The sequence below is a fragment of the Oncorhynchus tshawytscha genome, linkage group LG09 (assembly GCF_018296145.1).
Source record: "Oncorhynchus tshawytscha isolate Ot180627B linkage group LG09, Otsh_v2.0, whole genome shotgun sequence".
Lineage (NCBI taxonomy): Eukaryota > Metazoa > Chordata > Actinopteri > Salmoniformes > Salmonidae > Oncorhynchus > Oncorhynchus tshawytscha.
The window spans coordinates 50,187,643-50,208,473 of NC_056437.1; the positions used below are offsets into that span (position 1 = coordinate 50,187,643).

Sequence of the window (20,831 nt, forward strand, 5' to 3'; positions counted from 1 at the left end):
CGTAATTAGAACATTAAAGAAGTAAGTCATACCCCCGGTATACAGTCTGATATACCACGGCTTTCAGCCAATCAGGGCTCCAACTGCCTGGTTGATAACAGTGGAAAAGAACTGCTCCCATAGCCTACATGGTAATAGAACAGGTGGATCCATCTCAGAGTTCAATCCCTTCATTTAGCCCCATGCATCTACTAAACTGACACATCCACACTCCTTTAACACCAAGGGCTTTTGAACAGTATATTGGTTTCAGATCAAACATACAGTTGAAGTCGGAAGTTTACATACAATTAGGTTGGAGTCATTAAAACTTGTTTTTCAACCACTCCACACATTTATTGTTAACAAACTACAGTTTTGGCAAGTTGGTTAGAGCGTCTACTTTGTGCATGACACAAGTCATTTTTCCAACAATTGTTTGCAATTCCAGTGGGTCAGAGGTTTACATACACTAAGTTGACTGTGCCTTTAAACAGCTTGGAAAATTCCAGAAAATTATGTCATGGCTTTAGAAGCTTCTGATAGGCTAATTGACATCATCTGAGTCAATTGGAGGTGTACCTGTGGATGTATTTCAAAGCCTACCTTCAAACTCACTGCCTCTTTGCTTGACATCATGTGAAAATCAAAAGGAATCAGCTAAGACCTCAGAAAAAAATTGTAGACCTCCACAAGTCTGGTTCATCCTTGGGAGCAATTTCCAAACGCCTGAAGGTGCCAGGCTCATCTGTACAAACAATAGTACGCAAGTATAAACACACCATGGGACCACGCAGCCGTCATACCACTCAGGAAGGAGACGCATTCTGTCTCCTAGAGATTAATGTACTTGGGTGCGAAAAGTGAAAATCAATCCCAGAACAACAGCAAAGGATCTTGTGAAGATGCTGGAGGAAAAAGGTACAAAAGTATCTATATCCACAGTAAAACGAGTCCTATATCGACATAACCTGAAAGGCCGCTCCGCAAAGAAGAAGCCACTTCTCCAAAACAACCATAAAAAAGCCAGACTACTGCACATGGGGACAAAGATTGTACTTTTGAGAAATGTCCTCTGGTCTGATGAAACAAAGATAGAACTGTTTGGCCATAATGACGATCTTTATGTTTGGAGGAAAAAGGGGGAGATTTGCACGCCAAAGAACACCAGCATCATGTTGTGGGGGTGCTTTGCTGAAGGAGGGACTGGTGTACTCCACAAAATAGATGGCATCATGAGGAGGAAAATTATGTGGATATATTGAAACAACATCGCAAGACATCAGTCAGGAAGTTAAAGCTTGGTCGCAAATGGGTCTTCCAAAGCATACTTCCAAAGTTGTAGTTGTGCTGGGGTCATATCTGCCTGGTTGGCCCTGTCTGGGGGTATAGTGGGACGGGGCCACAGTGTCTCGACCCCTCCTGTCTCAGCCTCCAGTAATAATGCTGCAATAGTTTGTGTCGGGGGGCTATGGTCAGTCTGTTATATCTGGAGTATTTATCCTGTCTTATCCAGTGTCCTGTGTGAATTAAGTATGCTCCCTCTAATTCTCTCTCTTCTTCTCCCTCTCTTTTCTCTGAGGACCTGAAACCTAGGACCATGCCTCAGGACTACCTGGCCTGATGACTCCTTGTTGTCCCCAGTCCACCTGGTTGTGTTGCTGCCTGCAGCTATGGAACCCTGACCTGTTCACCGGACGTGCTCCCTTGTCCCAGACCTGCTGTTTTCGACTCACTCTCTACCGCACCTGCTGTCTCTAACTCTGAATGATCGGCGATGAAAAGCCAACTGATATTTACTCCTGAGGTGCTGACCTGTTGCACCCTCTACAACCACTGTGATTATTATTATTTGACCCTGCTGGTCATCTATGAACCTTTGAACATCTTGGCCATGTACTGTTATAATCTCCACCCGGCACAGCCAGAAGAGGACTGGCCACCCCACATAGCCTGGTTCCTCTCTAGGTTTCTTCCTAGGTTTTGGCCTTTCTAGGGAGTTTTTCCTAGCCACCGTGCTTCTACACCTGCATTGCTTGCTGTTTGGGGTTTTAGGCTGGGTTTCTGTACAGCACTTTGAGATATAAGCTGATGTACGAAGGGCTATATAAATACATTTGCCAGACAAGGCTCTGCTGATAGCCAGGTGTAGCAGTGGTAAGATGTTGGGACAGCTTTATTTAGGCGCTAACTGAGGGCTCCATTTGTCACTGTGATAGTGCAAGTAATGTATTGTGTTGTGTAGTGGCTTTGCTGGCATGCATCACACTTTTTTTTTTGCCCCACCAAGACTTACATGCTAAAATCGCCACTGAGTAGGCTAATGTTAACTAGCTGTCTCATCGTTGCCTATGGAAGTTAGGCTAGCGAGTATTTTAGCCAGGTAGCCTAGCACAACTAAAACTAAAAGCGTGTACTGTATGACAGAGTCATAGACTGTTTCAGCAACATGAAAGAGATGAGGATGGCAATGGCTTTTTTGACTTACACACACAGAAATCAGTACCATGGACAACCACATCATATTAAGCTTACGTTGACTAGACGAGTTATTCACAATTTTTGATAAACAAATAAGGTTTTATATGTAAGATGGTTAAATAAAGAGCAAAATTATTGATTATTATTATTTGTGCCTGGTCCTATAAGAGCTCTTTGTCACTTCCCACGAGCCGGGTTGTGACAAACTCACACTCATTCATTCTTATGTTGAATAAATGTATCGTATAGTGTGTGTATGGCAGGCTTACAATGATGGCAACAAATCAACATTTGAGAGTGCACTGACCCTGTTGCTGGAGGGGGTACACAGCTGGAGGTTGAATGTTTTGAAGGGGTACTATCAGTGGGAACCACTGATCTAGGTCATGTAACTGTTTGTTACATGCAATATGCTTTGTGGACTTCACTGGACAGATGTTGCTCTCCGGTTTTATGATGAAACAAACATTATGCCACTGTGTGATTGTTGTCTTCTTCTAGTCTCGGCCTGAGGCCTATACAGTATATCCCAGTGGCATATGAACTAACAGGTTACAGAACAAACATCACAACACATAAGTTGTAATGTGGCTTTTTTTCCCCCTGGCTTGGCTTCTCAAGTGAATTTACCCACACACCGCTACTGCTTAAACTATGACACAGAAAAACGTATCTTATTGTGATATTATATCATAGTGTTTTTTTAAAGTCAACTAGCTTCCTCTTTGGTAAAATAGGACCACTGCCACAGAACTACAAGGAGAAGAAACAGCCTTCCTATTCAAAGTCAATTATTCCTTATTGGGTGGACTGGCAGGATTCATGATATTTCTATGCCCACTACTCTGAGGTCCCATCAGGCTCACCTCTGTTGGGCAGGAATGTTGTAGCACCGTGGTGGGGAAGCCTGTGCCTGTTTGCTCCCACTTGTCAGCCATGTGGTTGATCTCTTCCAGCTTCTGCTCGCTGCTCTTTTGGGTGTTCAATAGCGTCACCTCATAGATCTCCTGGATATCTGTGAAACACATGACGGATACACATTTGATCATATACAATACTTAGAAATGTCTCTTGAGAGGAAATATGGATGAAAACAGCCACACGACATGCCTTTCGCTAATTCCGGTGTAAATCAGCAGACGTTCATTTACTGCAGGTCAACACGCTGCGTTTCAGATGTACATGCAAATGGGGGTCTTGGATTAAACCCGACGATCACAGCCTTATTGGTCAAAATAAACGGGGGCAATTTGTGAAATTAAATCACTGGTACTGATATTAGATGCCATAGCAGGAGAACATCATTGACATATCGCCAAATGCCCTTGTCAGGTATATCTGGGGAAACATTTTAAGGGAAAGAAGCTGAGTAATTCCAAACTCTGTAGTAGTACAATGCAGTTAACTTGCTCTGGATATTTGCATTGCATTATGTCGGGAATTCACTCTCACTGAATGCTACGAAACTGAGTTATAAAGTACAAACACCATTATTCTATAGGGTTGTATCAGTGCTAGGCAGGTTCTCAAGGTAAAGAAACCACAAACAAACAAATAGCAAATAGCTGTAAGCACTAAATAGATGTTCAGCTCTGCTCCCAGTCCTTAGCCTTAGTGAAGACTGGCAGCTGATAGATGCTAGGTACTAGATGCTTCTTGATCGAGCAGTTGACAATATTTATTTTTTATTTATTTTTATTTTACCTTTATTTAACCAGGTAGGCAAGTTGAGAACAAGTTCTCATTTACAATTGCGACCTGGCCAAGATAAAGCAAAGCAGTTCGACAGATACAACGACACAGAGTTACACATGGAGTAAAACAAACATACAGTCAATAATACAGTATAAACAAGTCTATATACAATGTGAGCAAATGAGGTGAGAAGGGAGGTAAAGGCAAAAAAGGCCATGGTGGCAAAGTAAATACAATATAGCAAGTAAAACACTGGAATGGTAGTTTTGCAATGGAAGAATGTGCAAAGTAGAAATAAAAATAATGGGGTGCAAAGGAGCAAAATAAATAAATAAATAAAAATTAAATACAGTTGGGAAAGAGGTAGTTGTTTGGGCTAAATTATAGGTGGGCTATGTACAGGTGCAGTAATCTGTGAGCTGCTCTGACAGTTGGTGCTTAAAGCTAGTGAGGGAGATAAGTGTTTCCAGTTTCAGAGATTTTTGTAGTTCGTTCCAGTCATTGGCAGCAGAGAACTGGAAGGAGAGGCGGCCAAAGAAAGAATTGGTTTTGGGGGTGACTAGAGAGATATACCTGCTGGAGCGTGTGCTACAGGTGGGAGATGCTATGGTGACCAGCGAGCTGAGATAAGGGGGACTTTACCTAGCAGGGTCTTGTAGATGACATGGAGCTAGTGGGTTTGGCGACGAGTATGAAGCGAGGGCCAGCCAACGAGAGCGTACAGGTCGCAATGGTGGGTAGTATATGGGGCTTTGGTGACAAAACGGATTGCACTGTGATAGACTGCATCCAATTTGTTGAGTAGGGTATTGGAGGCTATTTTGTAAATGACATCGCCAAAGTCGAGGATTGGTAGGATGGTCAGTTTTACAAGGGTATGTTTGGCAGCATGAGTGAAGGATGCTTTGTTGCGAAATAGGAAGCCAATTCTAGATTTAACTTTGGATTGGAGATGTTTGATATGGGTCTGGAAGGAGAGTTTACAGTCTAACCAGACACCTAAGTATTTGTGGTTGTCCACGTATTCTAAGTCAGAGCCGTCCAGAGTAGTGATGTTGGACAGGCGGGTAGGTGCAGGTAGCGATCGGTTGAAGAGCATGCATTTAGTTTTACTTGTATCTTTGACAAGGAGTCCAAGCTAGACCCATTTGAACAGCTGGTGCCACCAGCAGTCTGGTGTGCGCTGAAGAAGCTTGGTCAAAGCCGTTTTTCATTAAGTCTCAATTATACGGTGAAAATGCAGTTACGAAACTAATTTATTTAATTATTTTATCATTTCATTATTCATTATGCTAACTAACTTTCCAATTATATGGTTACCAAAATGTAGTAATAATGATTTACAAAATGTTCAGCAAATCATTCATGTCTTAAATGAAGTTATTATAAAGTGTTACGCCAAAATACTTGATGAACCAGTTTTGCATAACGTATTAACTGTGCATTGCATTGTAGGCAATAGGCATTGAACAGACTTTCAATCTGTACATACCTAGACAGAGAAGGCTACTTACTCACTTGCATAAAACATTGCCTTTGAAGTGGGTCTTTAGCCCAAAATCCCCTCCTTGTCAAAGAGACTGGCCTTTAGGCAATCTCAACTTTCAACAAGCAGCTGGATTCACGGGCGGAGTTGCTCATTGGTTGTGGAAAATAACATTCATATTTCGTGTGGAGCCTTGAAAGTAGAATTACAATTATAACAAAGTAAAAAACAAACATTTAGCTGTTAACTAGGCAAGTTGTATTTTGAAGCTTAAAATCAAAGCTATGAAGTTTTGTGGTTGGAATTGGGGTATGTATTTAGTTTAAGAATTTAGTTGTGAGCTATCAACTTTCGACAGATTGGTTTCATCTCGACTAACAAAAAAAAATCGTTGTTCAGCAATCGAAAACCAACGATTTAAGAGGGGAGAAAAAAGTGAGTGTTCCAATATTTGCATAATCCTTGTGATTGAAGGATATCTGTGAGGGTTATCGAATCAGGATCAAATCCTCTGTTCTCCTAGAGCTCATTAATGATAGAATGTTCATATTTGAAGATACTCCGAGTCAGTATTCATGTCATAAGAAGGAAACCCCCTCGACCACATCCAGAAATTGGGGAAAACAAAAACATTCTCTCCTATTGATCCCCATTGTAAGATAAGCAACTTTGTCATGACAAAAATCCTGACCTACGGTCCCACATAGGCAAATAGAGCCTGCGAAAAGAACCCTGTGGCTTCAGGCTATTCAGCTTGGGAGAGTGGGAAATGTGGGGACCCGGTGTCCAAGTAGACAACACAAAGCTACACTATACAGTTACAGTCAAAAGTTTGGACACACCTACACATTCATGGATTTTTTTATTTGTAATATTTTCTACATTTTAGAATAATAGTGAAGATATAAAACTATATAGTAGACAAAAAATTAAACAGGTATGCCTTGTTAAAAGGGGAATTTGGGGAATTTATTTCCTTCTTAATGCATTTGAGCCAATCAGTTGTGTTTTGACAAGGTAGAGGTGGTACACAGAAGACAGTCCTATTTGGTAAAAGACCAAGTCCATATTATGGCAAGAACAGCTCAAATAAGCAACGAGAAATGACAGTCCATCATTACTTTAAGACATGAAGGTCAGTCAAGGAGGAACATTTCAAGAACTTTGAATGTTTATTCAAGCGCAGTCGCAAAAACCATCACGCACTATGACGAACCTGGCTCTCATGAGGACCGCCAAAGGAAAGAAAAACCCAGAGTTACCTCTGCTGCAGTGGATAAATTAATTAGAGTCAACTGTGCCTCAGATTGCAGCCCAAATGACACCAATTAAAAGAAAATACTTGCTTGGGCCAAGAAACACGTGCAATGGAAATTAGACCGGTAGAAATCTGTCCTTTGAGATTTTTGGTTCCAACCGTCGTGTCTTTGTGAGACACAGAGTAGGTGAATTGATGATCTCCTCGTGTGGTTCCCACCGTGAAGCAAGAAGAAGAGGAGATGTGATAGTGGTTTACTAGTGATACTGTCAGTGATTTATTTAGAATTCAAGACACACTTAACCAGTATGGCTACCACAGCATTCTGCAGCAATACACCATCTCATCTGGTTTGCGCTTAATGGGATTATCCTTTTGTTTTTCAACAAGATAATGACCCAACACACCTCCAGGCTGTGTAAGAGCTATTTGACCAAGAAGGAGAGTGATGGAGTGCTGCATCAGATGACCTGGCATCCACAATCACCTGACCTCAACCCAATTGAGATGGTTTGGTTTGGGATGAGTTGGACTGCAGAGTGAAGGAAAAGCAGCCAACATGTGCTCAGCATATGTGGGAACTCCTTCAAGACTGTTGGAAAAGCATTCCAGGTGAAGCTGTTTGAGAGAATGCCAAGAGTGTGCAAAGCTGTCATGGCAAAGGGTGGTTACTTTGAAGAATCTAATATATACACTACCGTGTATATTTAATGGACAAAATAATTAGCCTTTATTTCAAAAACAAGGACATTTCTAAGTGACCCCAAACCTTTGAATGGTAGTGTATTTTGATTTGTTTAACACTTTTTGGGTTACTACATGATTCCATATGTGTTATTTTATAGTTTGTCTTCACTATTATTCTACAATGTAGAAAAACCCTTGAATGGGTAGCTGTGTCCTAACCTTTGACTGGTACTGTATGTACAAAAGTATGTGGACACCCCTTCAAATTAGTGGATTTGGCTATTTCAGCCACACCAGTTGCTGACAGGTGTATAAAATCGAGCACACAGCCATGCAATCTCTATAGACAAACACTGGCAATAGAATTGCCTTACTGAAGAGCTCAGTGACTTTCAATGTGGCACTGTCATAGGATGCCACTTTTCCAACACGTCATATATCAAAATTCTGCTCCGGTAGAGCTGCCCCAGTCAACTGTAAGTGCTGTTATTGTGAAGTGGAAATGTCTGGTAGCAACAACGGCTCAGTCGCGAAGTGGTTGGCCACACAAACTCACAGAACGGGATGGCCGAGTGCTGAAGCACGTAGAGCTTAAAAATTGTCTGTCCTCAGTTGCAACACTCACTGCGGAGTTCTAAACTGCCCCTGAAAGCAACGTCAGCACAATAACTGTTTGTTGGGAGATTCATGAAATGGGTTTCCATGACTGTGTAGCCACACAGAAGCCTAAAATCACCATGCATAATGCCAAGCGCTGACTGGAGTGATATAAAGCTCGCCGCCATTGGACTCTGGAGCAGTGGAAATGAGTTCTCTGGAGTGATGAATCACACGTCACCATCTGGCAGTCCGGCGGACGAATCTGGGTTTGGCAGAAGCCAGGAGAAAGCTACCTGCCCCAGATGACAGGACAATGCTTGTGCCAACTGTAAAGTTTGGTGGAGGATGAATATTGGTCTGGGGCTGTTTTTCATGGTTCGGGCTAGGCCTCTTAGTTCCAGTGAAGGGAAATCTTAATGCTACAGCATACAATGACATTCTAGACAATTCTATGCTTACAACTTTGTGGCAACAGTTTGGGGAAGACCCTTTCCTGTTTCAGCATGACAATGCACCTCTGCACAAAGCAAAGTCCATACGGAAATGGTTTGTCGAGATTGGTGTGGAAGAACTTGCCTGGCTTGCACAGAGCCCTGACCTCAACCCCATTGAACACCTTTGGGATATATTAGAACACCAAATGCGAGCCAGGCCTAATTGCCCAACCTAACTAATGCTCTTGTGGCTGAATGGAAGCAAGTCCCCACAGCAATGTTCCAACATCTTGTGGACAGCCTTCCCAGAAGAGTGGAGGCTGTTATAGCAGCAAAGGGGGACCAACTCCATATTAATGCCCATGATTTTGGAATGAGATGTTCAATGGGCGTTTGTTTGCGTTGCTGGTCTTAGCAAGCTTAATGTACCGGTCGGAAAGCCCTACAATATTCTGTTTTTCTAAATAGTGAGAGCACTCAGGAGCAGGTAATGTTGAAATAAAATTTTTAGACATGTTGAACTTTTCTTAAATATAGTTTTTAATTGACTAAAACAAGCAGACAAGAAAAATGTATTTGAAAAAGGTCATGCTTTTGCTGTGAGCCAATGAGGTAACCTAGGTAACCACAGGTCGTTTCCCCACATGCGGAAGGGGCCACAATGTTCTAATGCCGACAGACTATGGCAAAAAGGCCCGTCTCTTTGGCAATGGCATGAATTGGCTAGCAGTGGAATGTTAGCTCAAGAGAATGGTAACCAGACTAGGTATCCACAGCCAAGAGGTGACATTCACTGCAATACAGAGAAGTAAAGCTATTCAATTTAACCCTAATCTTTTTGAACAAATTCCACCAAGGAGGATACCTCATTCAAACCCCAAATGTCCTACTTTGAAAAAGTTTGATACAAAACACTCTAGTTTAACACTGATTGGCAAACACCATGTTTATCTACATACAACACAACTTGAAGTAATTCCCCTCCGGTCTTGTGTGTAATTTAATCCAAGAGGAGAGGTTGACGTCTTGCACGTATGTGTATCTTTGTTGTTATAGCAGCTTCAGCTTAAGACACTCACTTTGCCAGAAGGCTATTGCAGGATTCACTTGAGTGGCGGATCCTTGAAATAGAACAGCTTTGGCACTGCTCAGAGACAGTAGGCTGGCATGCAGCCATGCATGAAGTGTCCTCTTTCTTTGGCACAGTACGATCAGATGTCAGGACACTGGATGCATTTTCTGCTTCATTTTGTCACATATGGGAGAAAATATTAATTAATTAATTACAAAAAAGTTTTTTATTTTTTATCAAAAAATAATAAGACCTCAAGACGACTGAGTCACAAATAACCCTTTCACCATCAAATGGGCAGCAGGTAGCCTAGTGGTTAGAGAGTTGGGATAGTAACCGAAAAGTCACTGGTTCAAACATCTGAGCCGACAAGGTGAAACATCTGTCAATGTGCCCTTGAGCAAGGCATTCAGCATACATTTTCTCTGGGGGCACCATCAATTGCAATCTTCAATGCATTCCTAGTCATTCACCAAACATTTCTGTAGAAAAGCCAACAATATAGGTTTGCACTTAAATGTATTCGTGTTGCACTGTTGCCGGTAGGTGCACTTCATTCAGAAGCCCAGGTAGGCAAAGTGTTCCCATTTTTATCCTTTTCATTTGTCTTTAGAGACAAACTCCACCTACACGGCAGACCTGGAGATCTGTGGCTAAATCGAGTGTGCCTACTGAGCTGGCCAATCGGAGAGCTCAAATCACCGTGCCTACAGCTTCCAGCAAAGTTTGATACTAGCCTACATAAGTTTTCATAAAACTTTAAAAATTATGGCCAGAGAGAGACTTTCAAACTAAAAAAATATTCAGCACTGTCAACACTGTACAAAATCATGTACATGTAGACGTTCGTAATTCGTTCATGGTGAGATCTCTAACACATGGCGCGTAAGTGTCGCGTGCACACAGATTTAAGGTGTTCATGGTGAAATATTTCACAATAAACTTACAAGCAAACTGACATGACGTGTACGTGTCGTGAACGTGGCATCAGTTTGATGCCTTTGAAAAAAACTTGTCTCCATTGACAGTCCATGTAAATTAATTGAGGAATTTTATGGCGCTAGGAAGACGTTAGGTGTCTTGGTGAGAGATTTCAGTAGCTTCATGAGGCTTAATTCTGGCATGAATCACCCCCCATAAACTGGAGGAAAGTAAGGCGAGAGGAGGGAGCGTGAGAGGCAGACCCTCTGCTGTACTCTTCCTCCCTCTGCTGAAACTAATGCTGTGTTCAAGACAACTGGGAACTATGAAAAAAACTAGATCCGACTGGGAAAAAATAGTTGTGAACGATCCAAGTCGGAATTCCAACTCAGAAACATGGGCTTCTTCCTAGAGCTCCGACTTTCCGGCCTTAAGATCACTGACGTCATGATTTTAACTTGGTTTGTCCCCCGAGTTCTTAGTTGTCTTGAAAGTACCATGACCATCAGATGCAGGTACCATCAGTCCAGTAAAATATACTGAACAAAAATATAAATGTAACATGTAAAGTGTTGGTCCCATGTTTCATGAGCTGAAATAAAAGATCCCAGAAATGTTCCATATCCACAAACATATTTGTGCACAAATTTGTTTACATCCCTGTGAGTGAGCATTTCTCCTTCGCTAAGATAATCCATCCACCTAACTGGTGTGGCATATCAAGTAGCCGATTAATCAACATGATCATTACACAGGTGCACCTTGTGCTGGGGAAAATAGACGGCCACTAAAATTAGCAGTTTTGTCACACAAAACAATACCACAGATGTCTCAAGTTTTAGGGAGCATGCAATTGGAAGGCTGACTGCAGCAATGTCCACCAGAGCTGTTGCCAGAAGATTGAATGTTAATTTCTCCACCATAAGCCGCCTCCAATGTGGTTTTAGAGAATTTGTCAGTACGTCCAACCAGCCTCACAACCGCAGACCTCACAACTGCAGAACCCAGACTTCCACATCTGACTTCTTCACCAGTGGGATTGTCTGAGACGAGCCACCCGGACAGCTGATGAAACTGAGGACTATTTATGTCTGTAATAAAGCCCTTTTGTGGGGAAAAAACTATTTCTGATAGGCTGGGCCTGGCTCTTCACCCATGGCTGCACCCCTGTCCAGTCATGTGAAATCCATAGATTAGGTCCTAATGAATTTATTTAAAATTGACAGATTTTCTTATATGAACTGTAACTCAGTAAAATCGTAGATATATATATTTTGTTCAGTATAAAAAAGCAAATTATTTGCATATTATTTCAATTTATGCTCAACTATGCCTTGCAAGTGCTACACCAACTGATCTGTTTGGTCTGAGAAGAGCTGTATTTTCAGGCCTGGCATGTAGCCAGTATGCTGTGATAATGTATTAGGCCGACTACGCAAACCTCATTCCTATAGAACTGTTTTTATTAGGTCAATGTTACATTTTTTAAGAAACGTTTGAAAAAAATCTGAGCAGTAAATCTTGGCTTGCATTTTGACTGTGAAAGTGGTTGGTGGCCACTTCTATAAAGCAACACATTTCACTGCACCCATCTGGTGTATTTGACAATAAAACACAAAAATATATATTTTTTACAAATAATAATTTTAAAAAACAGGAGGACCTGTCCCAGGGTGGAATCAAGCCATAGACATTGCGGTCAGGAAACTGACGCGGCATGCTACCAACTACTCCAAGTAAGTCACTTGGGGAAGTCAGTATACTTGCTTACCAGTGCCAGGATCATGACACTACTCCCTCCTTTTTAAGATACAATATTAGGTTTCATGTAACCATGTGACTGTGAAGCCACCCAAACATTCACTATCAGGGATGCCACCTCTTAACTGCCGGTCCTTTCACTTGACGTCATAGTAATGAAACAAGAGGGAGAGTGAGCTTTCCAAGGGTGGAATCGAACCCTAATGTTGCAGTCCTGAGACCTGCAAGCTACCAACGACTCCAAGAAAGCATGCTCCCTTGGAGGAGGAGTCAGTAAATGTACTTATCAGCGTCAAGGGTCACTACAATATTAGATTTCATGTAACCAAGTGACTGTGAAGCCACCAAAACATTTACCTCTGCCAGAGAACATAGACATCTGGACTCCACTAGCCATACCCTGCTACATTACCTGAGCCATAAAGTAAGTAACTGAAATTCCAAGTCCATTTTTTTTCTCAGAGAAGCATTGAGGAAAATTGGAATTGAATGAATTGAAATAGAATTGGCTCCAATCTTGAAAATGGTACGTGCTTCACTCGAACAACGGTTGGGCATTTAACCCTCATTGAAAATTGTTATGAAACCGGGTAAATGGAAATGGAATTGATCCCAATAGAACAGGGATGGGTAACTGGAACTCAGCCGAATTCACTAATTTTAAGGGATGTCCACACACTTTTAGCACATACTTTTAGTGTATATTATAGTATATAAACAGTTTTGTGGACAGAATACCCCTAGTTCTACAATCTTAGAATTAAGGGTGACCTGAGGAACCCTGGGGATATTTTCACATTTGGGTAGTTGAGAGTTCTTCGAGGAAACTTTGATGTTTCAATGGAGCAAAGGGTTCCTGGAGGAACCTTTTTGCTGGCACGTGCAGAGCACTTTGAATTTATTTTGCCGTTGGATTTGTTGCGCTCTCAGATTCAGAAGAAGATGAAATACAAGTACTATTTTAATATCAATATTGAATAATACAACATTGACCATCAAGCCCATTATATTATGACTGTAGCCTCCAGTTTTAATTCCGAAAAGTTTTTTGTGAACGTAGATTTTTTTTATTAGCTTCTATGAGGCTTATAGAGATGTATGAGTTCCTCAAAACCTATGCAAATCCCAATGTTGGAAAAGTTACTGTAATCAGAAATGTTAATATTATTACTATAATATTAGATGATGTAATATGCATAAATATTCAAGGAAAATGTATATTTGCAGTGTACCAACTAAACATGATGAACAGGAATGACATTTACTTTCACGGATGGCCAAAAATAATGATCTGAAAGTCACGCCTCCAATCTTCTGATAGGCTGCTGCCGCTACAATATGTTAATGTGAGCTCCTCCCATCAGAAAAAGGTTCCAGTTTGAACATTTACATAGGGGTTCCTCTAAGAATCTTTTCCTCTAAGAATCTGAAAAGGTTCCCCCATAGTGCCAATCTTTTGAACCCCAAAAGGTTATTCGAGGCTCCTTCACATCTAGATCGTAGACTAAAAATCACAATGAAGTGATCAGTGAGCTACACATATACAAACAGCATGAAGTCATGGCCAACAACGCATCATACAAAGCATTTCCAAACACCACGGAGCATCCCATAGAATTGATTAGTTCATATCAACAAGCTAAAAAATGTACAATAACAGGTGGACTATTACTTGTAATGCAATCGAAGAAAAGTTAACAATGTAGACTTTTCAAAAGAATGGCTACTGCATGTTCTACAAAAGAAACTGAACCCATGACAAGTTATCTGCTGCAGCAGTCCAGAGGTAACCTCGGACAAAACCAACATTTACATTTAAATGGAGGTTAATGAGCACAAGCAATTTTCATTCATCACAAGACGTTAGGAGTACAATGGTTCAGTCCCCAACACGGACAACTGTTCGAGCAAGTCCTTAATACACTGCTAAGAATGAGTATTTTAGTATTTTGTTTTGAGTTAGCTGAGAAACTTTGTCAAGTTTGAAAGTCACTACATATTTGTGGAACAAACCATTGGCACAAATGCCTCTTTTTTTTCAATTTATGGATTACAAGTAGGCACATACACATGGTTAGCACTTCATTGAACCAAAATGTATGCAAATCCCCTAAGCTCATTAAGCGCCAAGTAAATGCAGAATTCTCTTCGTCACAGCCATCTTAAGATTCAATGTGATATTCACATGTTCTACTAGCCAACAACACGACACGGCACCGTATTTAGTAATACTTGTAGTGGTACCATATTCAGCAACATGAACAGATTTAGATTATCTTTATTCTCCTACTGCAGGGACATTTGGTTGCAGCAGTTCAAAAACCTAAAAAAAAAAAAACACACAAATCAGAGACAACAAAACAGGGTAAACACAGCATTAGAATTGTGTGACGTGTTTCCCTGTTTTGCTGCTTTTAAGTGTAATTCATTTAAATTCAGATATATTATCATATCATAAAATATCAAATTGGCCTACCGGTATATGCAACTTACTGTAAAATAGTGAACTGTATTCAAACAATCAAAATGTTTAAAACTAAAAGTAGCACAAGGGGTAACTTACAGTTTAGTCAAACATTGCTGGTCTCCATGGACATTCTGAGTGCTGCTGGTCCCTTGAAGCAGTGTGCTGTGGGAGCACCAGATTCCCCTGCAACCAAACAGCAAGCCTAATCCTCCGACAATCCGCCTGTTCAACTCCAATAGACAATGACATTGCACCCTGGGCAGCACACACACTCTGGCAGCTGATTTCTAATGCAGCCATGCGTCTCAGAATGTGTGTAACGCTGACACACTGACACACTGACACACTGACACGCTGACACACTGACACACTGACAAGCAATCCCCTCCACAACCTCCTCTCATACATCCCCACCCAGTGTATACATATGGGTGTCCCCGAATTTCATAGACAGTTGAATCAACACGTGAATCTACCGGCAGGCACTGGCAGTGACATTCTTTGGCATGGGAGAGGAGGTATGGGGGGCCCCTACCAGATCTCATTCCTCTCTGTCCCTCTCTGTCTCAGCGTGCTGAGCTGTCTGAGGGATGGGGGGGAGGTTAAGAGCACACTCGCGCTTGAAGGGCACACTTGAGCCTGTGAGGACAGCTCAACAGGATATCACTTGAAGTGGTCACATATCACCGGGGTGGAGGGCCACTGGCATCCACACAGGGAGACATCTTCCCTGGCTTTCGCACACGGGGACAAAACGGGGACAGAAAACAATCCCAAACTGAGGCCATCAGGATAGTCCCTACTTCAGGAGTATACATGTACTATGTAATCTAAACTCAAGAGCTTGAAACTCAACCACAAGCCTGCTGGGGTAGGCCTGATAAAGCAAGGGTGATATAATAGCCTTTCTGAGATGGCTACAAAATACCGCCTTGGGGAATCACATGTCAAACACGTCCATAGACTTGCTTTAGTCTCAGAGGAGTGTAGCATGTGAATATTCTGACCTGTAGGGTGTCTACCCACACAGCCCAGAGTAGATGAAAACGCATTCTGATGATGAAATCTCACTTCCTTATGTTATAAAATACATATGGTAACACTTTACTTAACACCGAGCATCAGAACACAGTGTAACGCGGACAGAATCATGTCAAAACAGTTGACATAACCTGTCATAAAATGGTCATTACACATTTAGACCTGTCGTGACATACAGTGCCTTGCGAAAGTATTCGGCCCCCTGGAACTTTGTGACCTTTTGCCACATTTCAGGCTTCAAACATAAAGATATAAAACTGTATTTTTTTGTGAAGAATCAACAACAAGTGGGACACAATCATGAAGTGGAACGACATTTATTGGATATTTCAAACTTTTTTAACAAATCAAAAACTGAAAAATTGGGCGTGCAAAATTATTCAGCCCCTTTACATTCAGTGCAGCAAACTCTCTCCAGAAGTTCAGTGAGGATCTCTGAATGATCCAATGTTGACCTAAATGACTAATGATGATAAATACAATCCACCTGTGTGTAATCAAGTCTCCGTATAAATGCACCTGCACTGTGATAGTCTCAGAAGTCCGTTAAAAGCGCAGAGAGCATCATGAAGAACAAGGAACACACCAGGCAGGTCCGAGATACTGTTGTGAAGAAGTTTAAAGCCAGATTTGGATACAAAAAGATTTCCCAAGCTTTAAACATCCCAATGAGCACTGTGCAAGCGATAATATTGAAATGGAAGGAGTATCAGACCACTGCAAATCTACCAAGACCTGGCCGTCCCTCTAAACTTTCAGCTCATACAAGGAGAAGACTGATCAGAGATGCAGCCAAGAGGCCCATGATCACTCTGGATGAACTGTAGAGATCTACAGCTGAGGTGGGAGACTCTGTCCATAGGACAACAATCAGTCGTATATTGCACAAATCTGGCCTTTATGGAAGAGTGGCAAGAAGAAAGCCATTTCTTAAAGATATCCATAAAAAATGTCATTTAAAGTTTGCCACAGGCCACCTGGGAGACACACCAAACATGTGGAAGAAGGTGCTCTGGTCAGATGAAACCAAAATTGAACTTTTTGGCAACAATGCAAAACGTTATGTTTGGCGTAAAAGCAACACAGCTCATCACCTGAACACACCATCCCCACTGTCAAACATGGTGGTGGCAGCATCATGGTTTGGGCCTGCTTTTCTTCAGCAGGGACAGGGAAGATGGTTAAAATTGATGGGAAGATGGATGGAGCCAAATACAGGACCATTCTGGAAGAAAACCTGATGGAGTCTGCAAAAGACCTGAGACTGGGACGGAGATTTGTCTTCCAACAAGACAATGATCCAAAACATAAAGCAAAATCTACAATGGAATGGTTCAAAAATAAACATATCCAGGTGTTAGAATGGCCAAGTCAAAGTCCAGACCTGAATCCAATCGAGAATCTGTGGAAAGAACTGAAAACTGCTGTTCACAAATGCTCTCCATCCAACCTCACTGAGCTCGAGCTGTTTTGCAAGGAGGAATGGGAAAAAAATTCAGTCTCTCGATGTGCAAAACTGATAGCGACATACCCCAAGCGACTTACAGCTGTAATCACAGCAAAAGGTGGCGCTACAAAGTATTAACTTAAGGGGGCTGAATAATTTTGCACGCCCAATTTTTCAGTTTTTGATTTGTTAAAAAAGTTTGACATATCCAATAAATGTTGTTCCACTTCATGATTGTGTCCCACTTGTTGTTGATTCTTCACAAAAAAATACAGTTTTATATCTTTATGTTTGAAGCCTGAAATGTGGCAAAAGGTCGCAAAGTTCAAGGGGGCCGAATACTTTCGCAAGGCACTGTATATTGCGTTATTTTATGGCTGGTTATGACATCTACAGTGCATAGTGTAAAAACCTGAGAGAGAGAGAGAGAGAGAGAGAGATCCCTTTTTCAGGACCCTGTCTTTCAAAGATAATTCGTAAAACTCCAAATAACTTCACAGATTTAAACACTGTTTCCCATGCTTGTTCAATGAACCATAATCAATTAATGAACATGCACCTGTGGAACAGTCGTTAAGACACTAACAGCTTACAGAAGGTAGGCAATTAAGGACACAATTATGAAAACTTAGGGCACTAAAGAGAACTTTCTACTGACTCTGAAAAACACCACAAGAAAGAAGACCAGGGTTCCTGCTCAGCTGCGTGAACGAGCCTCAGGCATGCTGCAAGGAGGCATGAGGACCGCAGATTTGGCCAGGGCAACACATTTCAATGTCTGTGCTGGGAGACGCCTAAGACAGCGCTACAGGACGGACAGCTGATCATCCTCGCAGTGGCAGACCACGTGTAACAACATCTGCACAGGATCGGTAAATCCGAACATCACACCTGCTGGACATGTACAGGATGGCAACAACAACTGACCGAGTTACACCAGGAATGCACAATCCCTCCATCAGTGCTGAGACAGTCCGCAATAGGCTGAGAGAGGCTGGACTGAGGGCTTGTAGGCCTGTTGTAAGACAGATCCTCACCAGACATCACCAGCAACAATGTCGCCTATGGGCACAAATCCATCGTCGCTGGACCAGACAGGGCTGGCAAAAAGTGCTCTTCACTGACGAGTCGGGGTTTTGTCTCACGAGGGGTGATGGTCGGATTCGCGTTTATCGCCGAAGGAATGAGCGTTACACCGAGGCCTGTACTCTGGAGCGGGATCGATTTGGAGGTGGAGGGTCCATCATGGTCTGGGGCGGTGTGTCACAGCATCATCGGACTGAGCTTGTCATTGCAGATAATCTCAACGCTGTGCGTTACAGGGAAGACATCCTCCTCCCTCATGTGATACCCTTCCTGCAGGCTCATCCTGACATGAGGGCTAGGGCCAATCCCCCCAGAAATGTCCGGGAACTTGCAGGTGCCTTGGTGGAAGTGTGGGGTAACATCTCACAGCAAGAACTGGCAAATCTGGTGCAGTCCATGAGGTGGAGATACACTGCAGTGCTTAATGCAGCTGGTGGCCACTGTTACTGTTGATTTTGACCCCACCTTTGTTCAGGGACACATTATTCTATTTATTTTAGTCACAGGTATGTGGAACTTGTTCAGTTTATGTCTCAGTTGTTGAATCGTGTTATGTTCATACAAGTATTTACAGATGTTACGTTGTTTGAAAATAAACACAGTTGACAGTGAGGAGACGTTTCTTTATATGCTGAGTTTATAGACACAGTACCAGTCAAAAGTTTGAACACACCTACTCATTCAAGGGTTTTTCTTATTTTTTTCTATATTGTAGAATAATAGTGAAGACATCAAAACTATGAAATAACACATATGGAATCATGAAGTAAGCAACAAAAAGTGTTAAAACATATTTTGATTTGTTTATATTTGAGATTCTTCAAAGTAGTCACCCTTTGCCTTGACAGTTTTGCACACGCTTGGCATTCTCTCAACCAGCTTCACCTGGAATGCTTTTCCAACAGTCTTGAAGGAGTTCACACATATGCTGAGCACTTGTTGGCTGCTTTTCCTTCACTCTGTGGTCAAACTCATCCCAAATCATCTCAATTGGGTTGAGCTCAGATGATTGTGGAGGCCAGGTCATCTGATGTAGCACTCCATCACTCTTCTTCTTGGTAAAACAGTCCTTACACAGCCTGGAGGCGTGTTGGGTCATTGTCCTGTTGAAAAACAAATGATAGTGGGACTAAGCACAAATCAGATGGGCTGGTGTATCGCTGCAGAATGCTGTGGCGGCCATGCTGGTTAATTGTGCCTTAAATTCTAAATAAATCACAGATAGTGTCACCAGCAAAGCACCCCCACATCTCCTCTTCCATGCTTCACGGTGACAGAGGTGGATAAAAGTAGTCATACTTGAGTAACTTTTAACTTAAAATACTTTACACCACTGCAAGGTGGGAACCACACATGTGGAGATCATCCATTCACCTGGTTGGAACCAAAAAACAAAGGACAGATTTCCACTGGTTTAATGTCCATTGCTCGTGTTTCTTCCTCTTATTCGTGTCCTTTAGTAGTGGTTTCTTTGCAGCAATTCGACCATGAAAGCCTGATTCATGCAGTATCCTCTGTACAGTTGAGGTTGAGATGTGTCTGTTACTTGAACTCTGTGAAGCATTTATTTAGGCTGCAATTTCTGAGGCTGGTAACTCTAATGAACTGATCCTCTGCAGCAGAGGTAACTCTGGGACTTCCTTTCCTGTGGCGGTCCTCATGAGAGCCAGTTTCATCATAGCACTTGATGGTTTTTGCGACTGCACTTGAAGAACCTTTGAAAGTTCTTGAAATGTTCCGGATTGACTGGCTTTCATGTCTTAAAGTAATGATGGAATGTCGTTTCTCTTTGCTTATTTGAGCTGTTCTTGGCATAATATGGACTTGGTATTTTACCAAATAGGGCTGTCTTCTGTTTACCATCCCTACCGTGTCACAACACAACTGATTGGCTCAAATCAAATGACATTTTACTTGTCACATACACATGGTTAGCAGATGTTAATGCGAGTGTAGCGAAATGCTTGTGCTTCCAGTTCCGACCATGCAGTAATAACCAACAAGTAATCTAACAATTTCACAACAACTACCTTATACACACATGTGTAAAGGAATGAATAGGAATATGTACATAACAATATATGAATGAGCGATGGATGCAGTAGATGCAGTAGATGGTAGAGAGTACAGTATATACATATGAGATGAAAGTCATATTCCTGGTCGTAATATTGGTGAGTTGACGCTGCTCTTATATCCAATAGTTCCTCCCGACTGTATGTAATAAAACCTAAGATTTCCTGGGGTAACAATGTAATAAATAACGCATAAAAAAAACAAAATACTGCATAGTTTCCTAGGAACGTGAAGCAAGGCGGCCATCTCTGTCGGCGCCGGAAGTCACATTAAGGAAATAAATTCCACAAATTATGAAGGCACACCTGTTAATTGAAATGCATTCCGGGTGACTACCTCA

At 41.8% G+C, this 20,831-nt stretch overlaps 1 protein-coding gene across 1 annotated transcript in view; it reads right to left on the minus strand.

Annotated features, from left to right (window-relative positions):
• Nucleotides 1-20,831, minus strand: part of LOC112259144 (disks large 1 tumor suppressor protein-like) — an 86,467-nt gene that overhangs the window by 3,914 nt on the left and 61,722 nt on the right. The window contains exon 4 of the mRNA XM_042327858.1: nucleotides 3,327-3,475. Coding sequence (XP_042183792.1) covers nucleotides 3,327-3,475 — 149 coding nt within the window. The remainder of the gene's footprint in view (nucleotides 1-3,326; nucleotides 3,476-20,831) is intronic.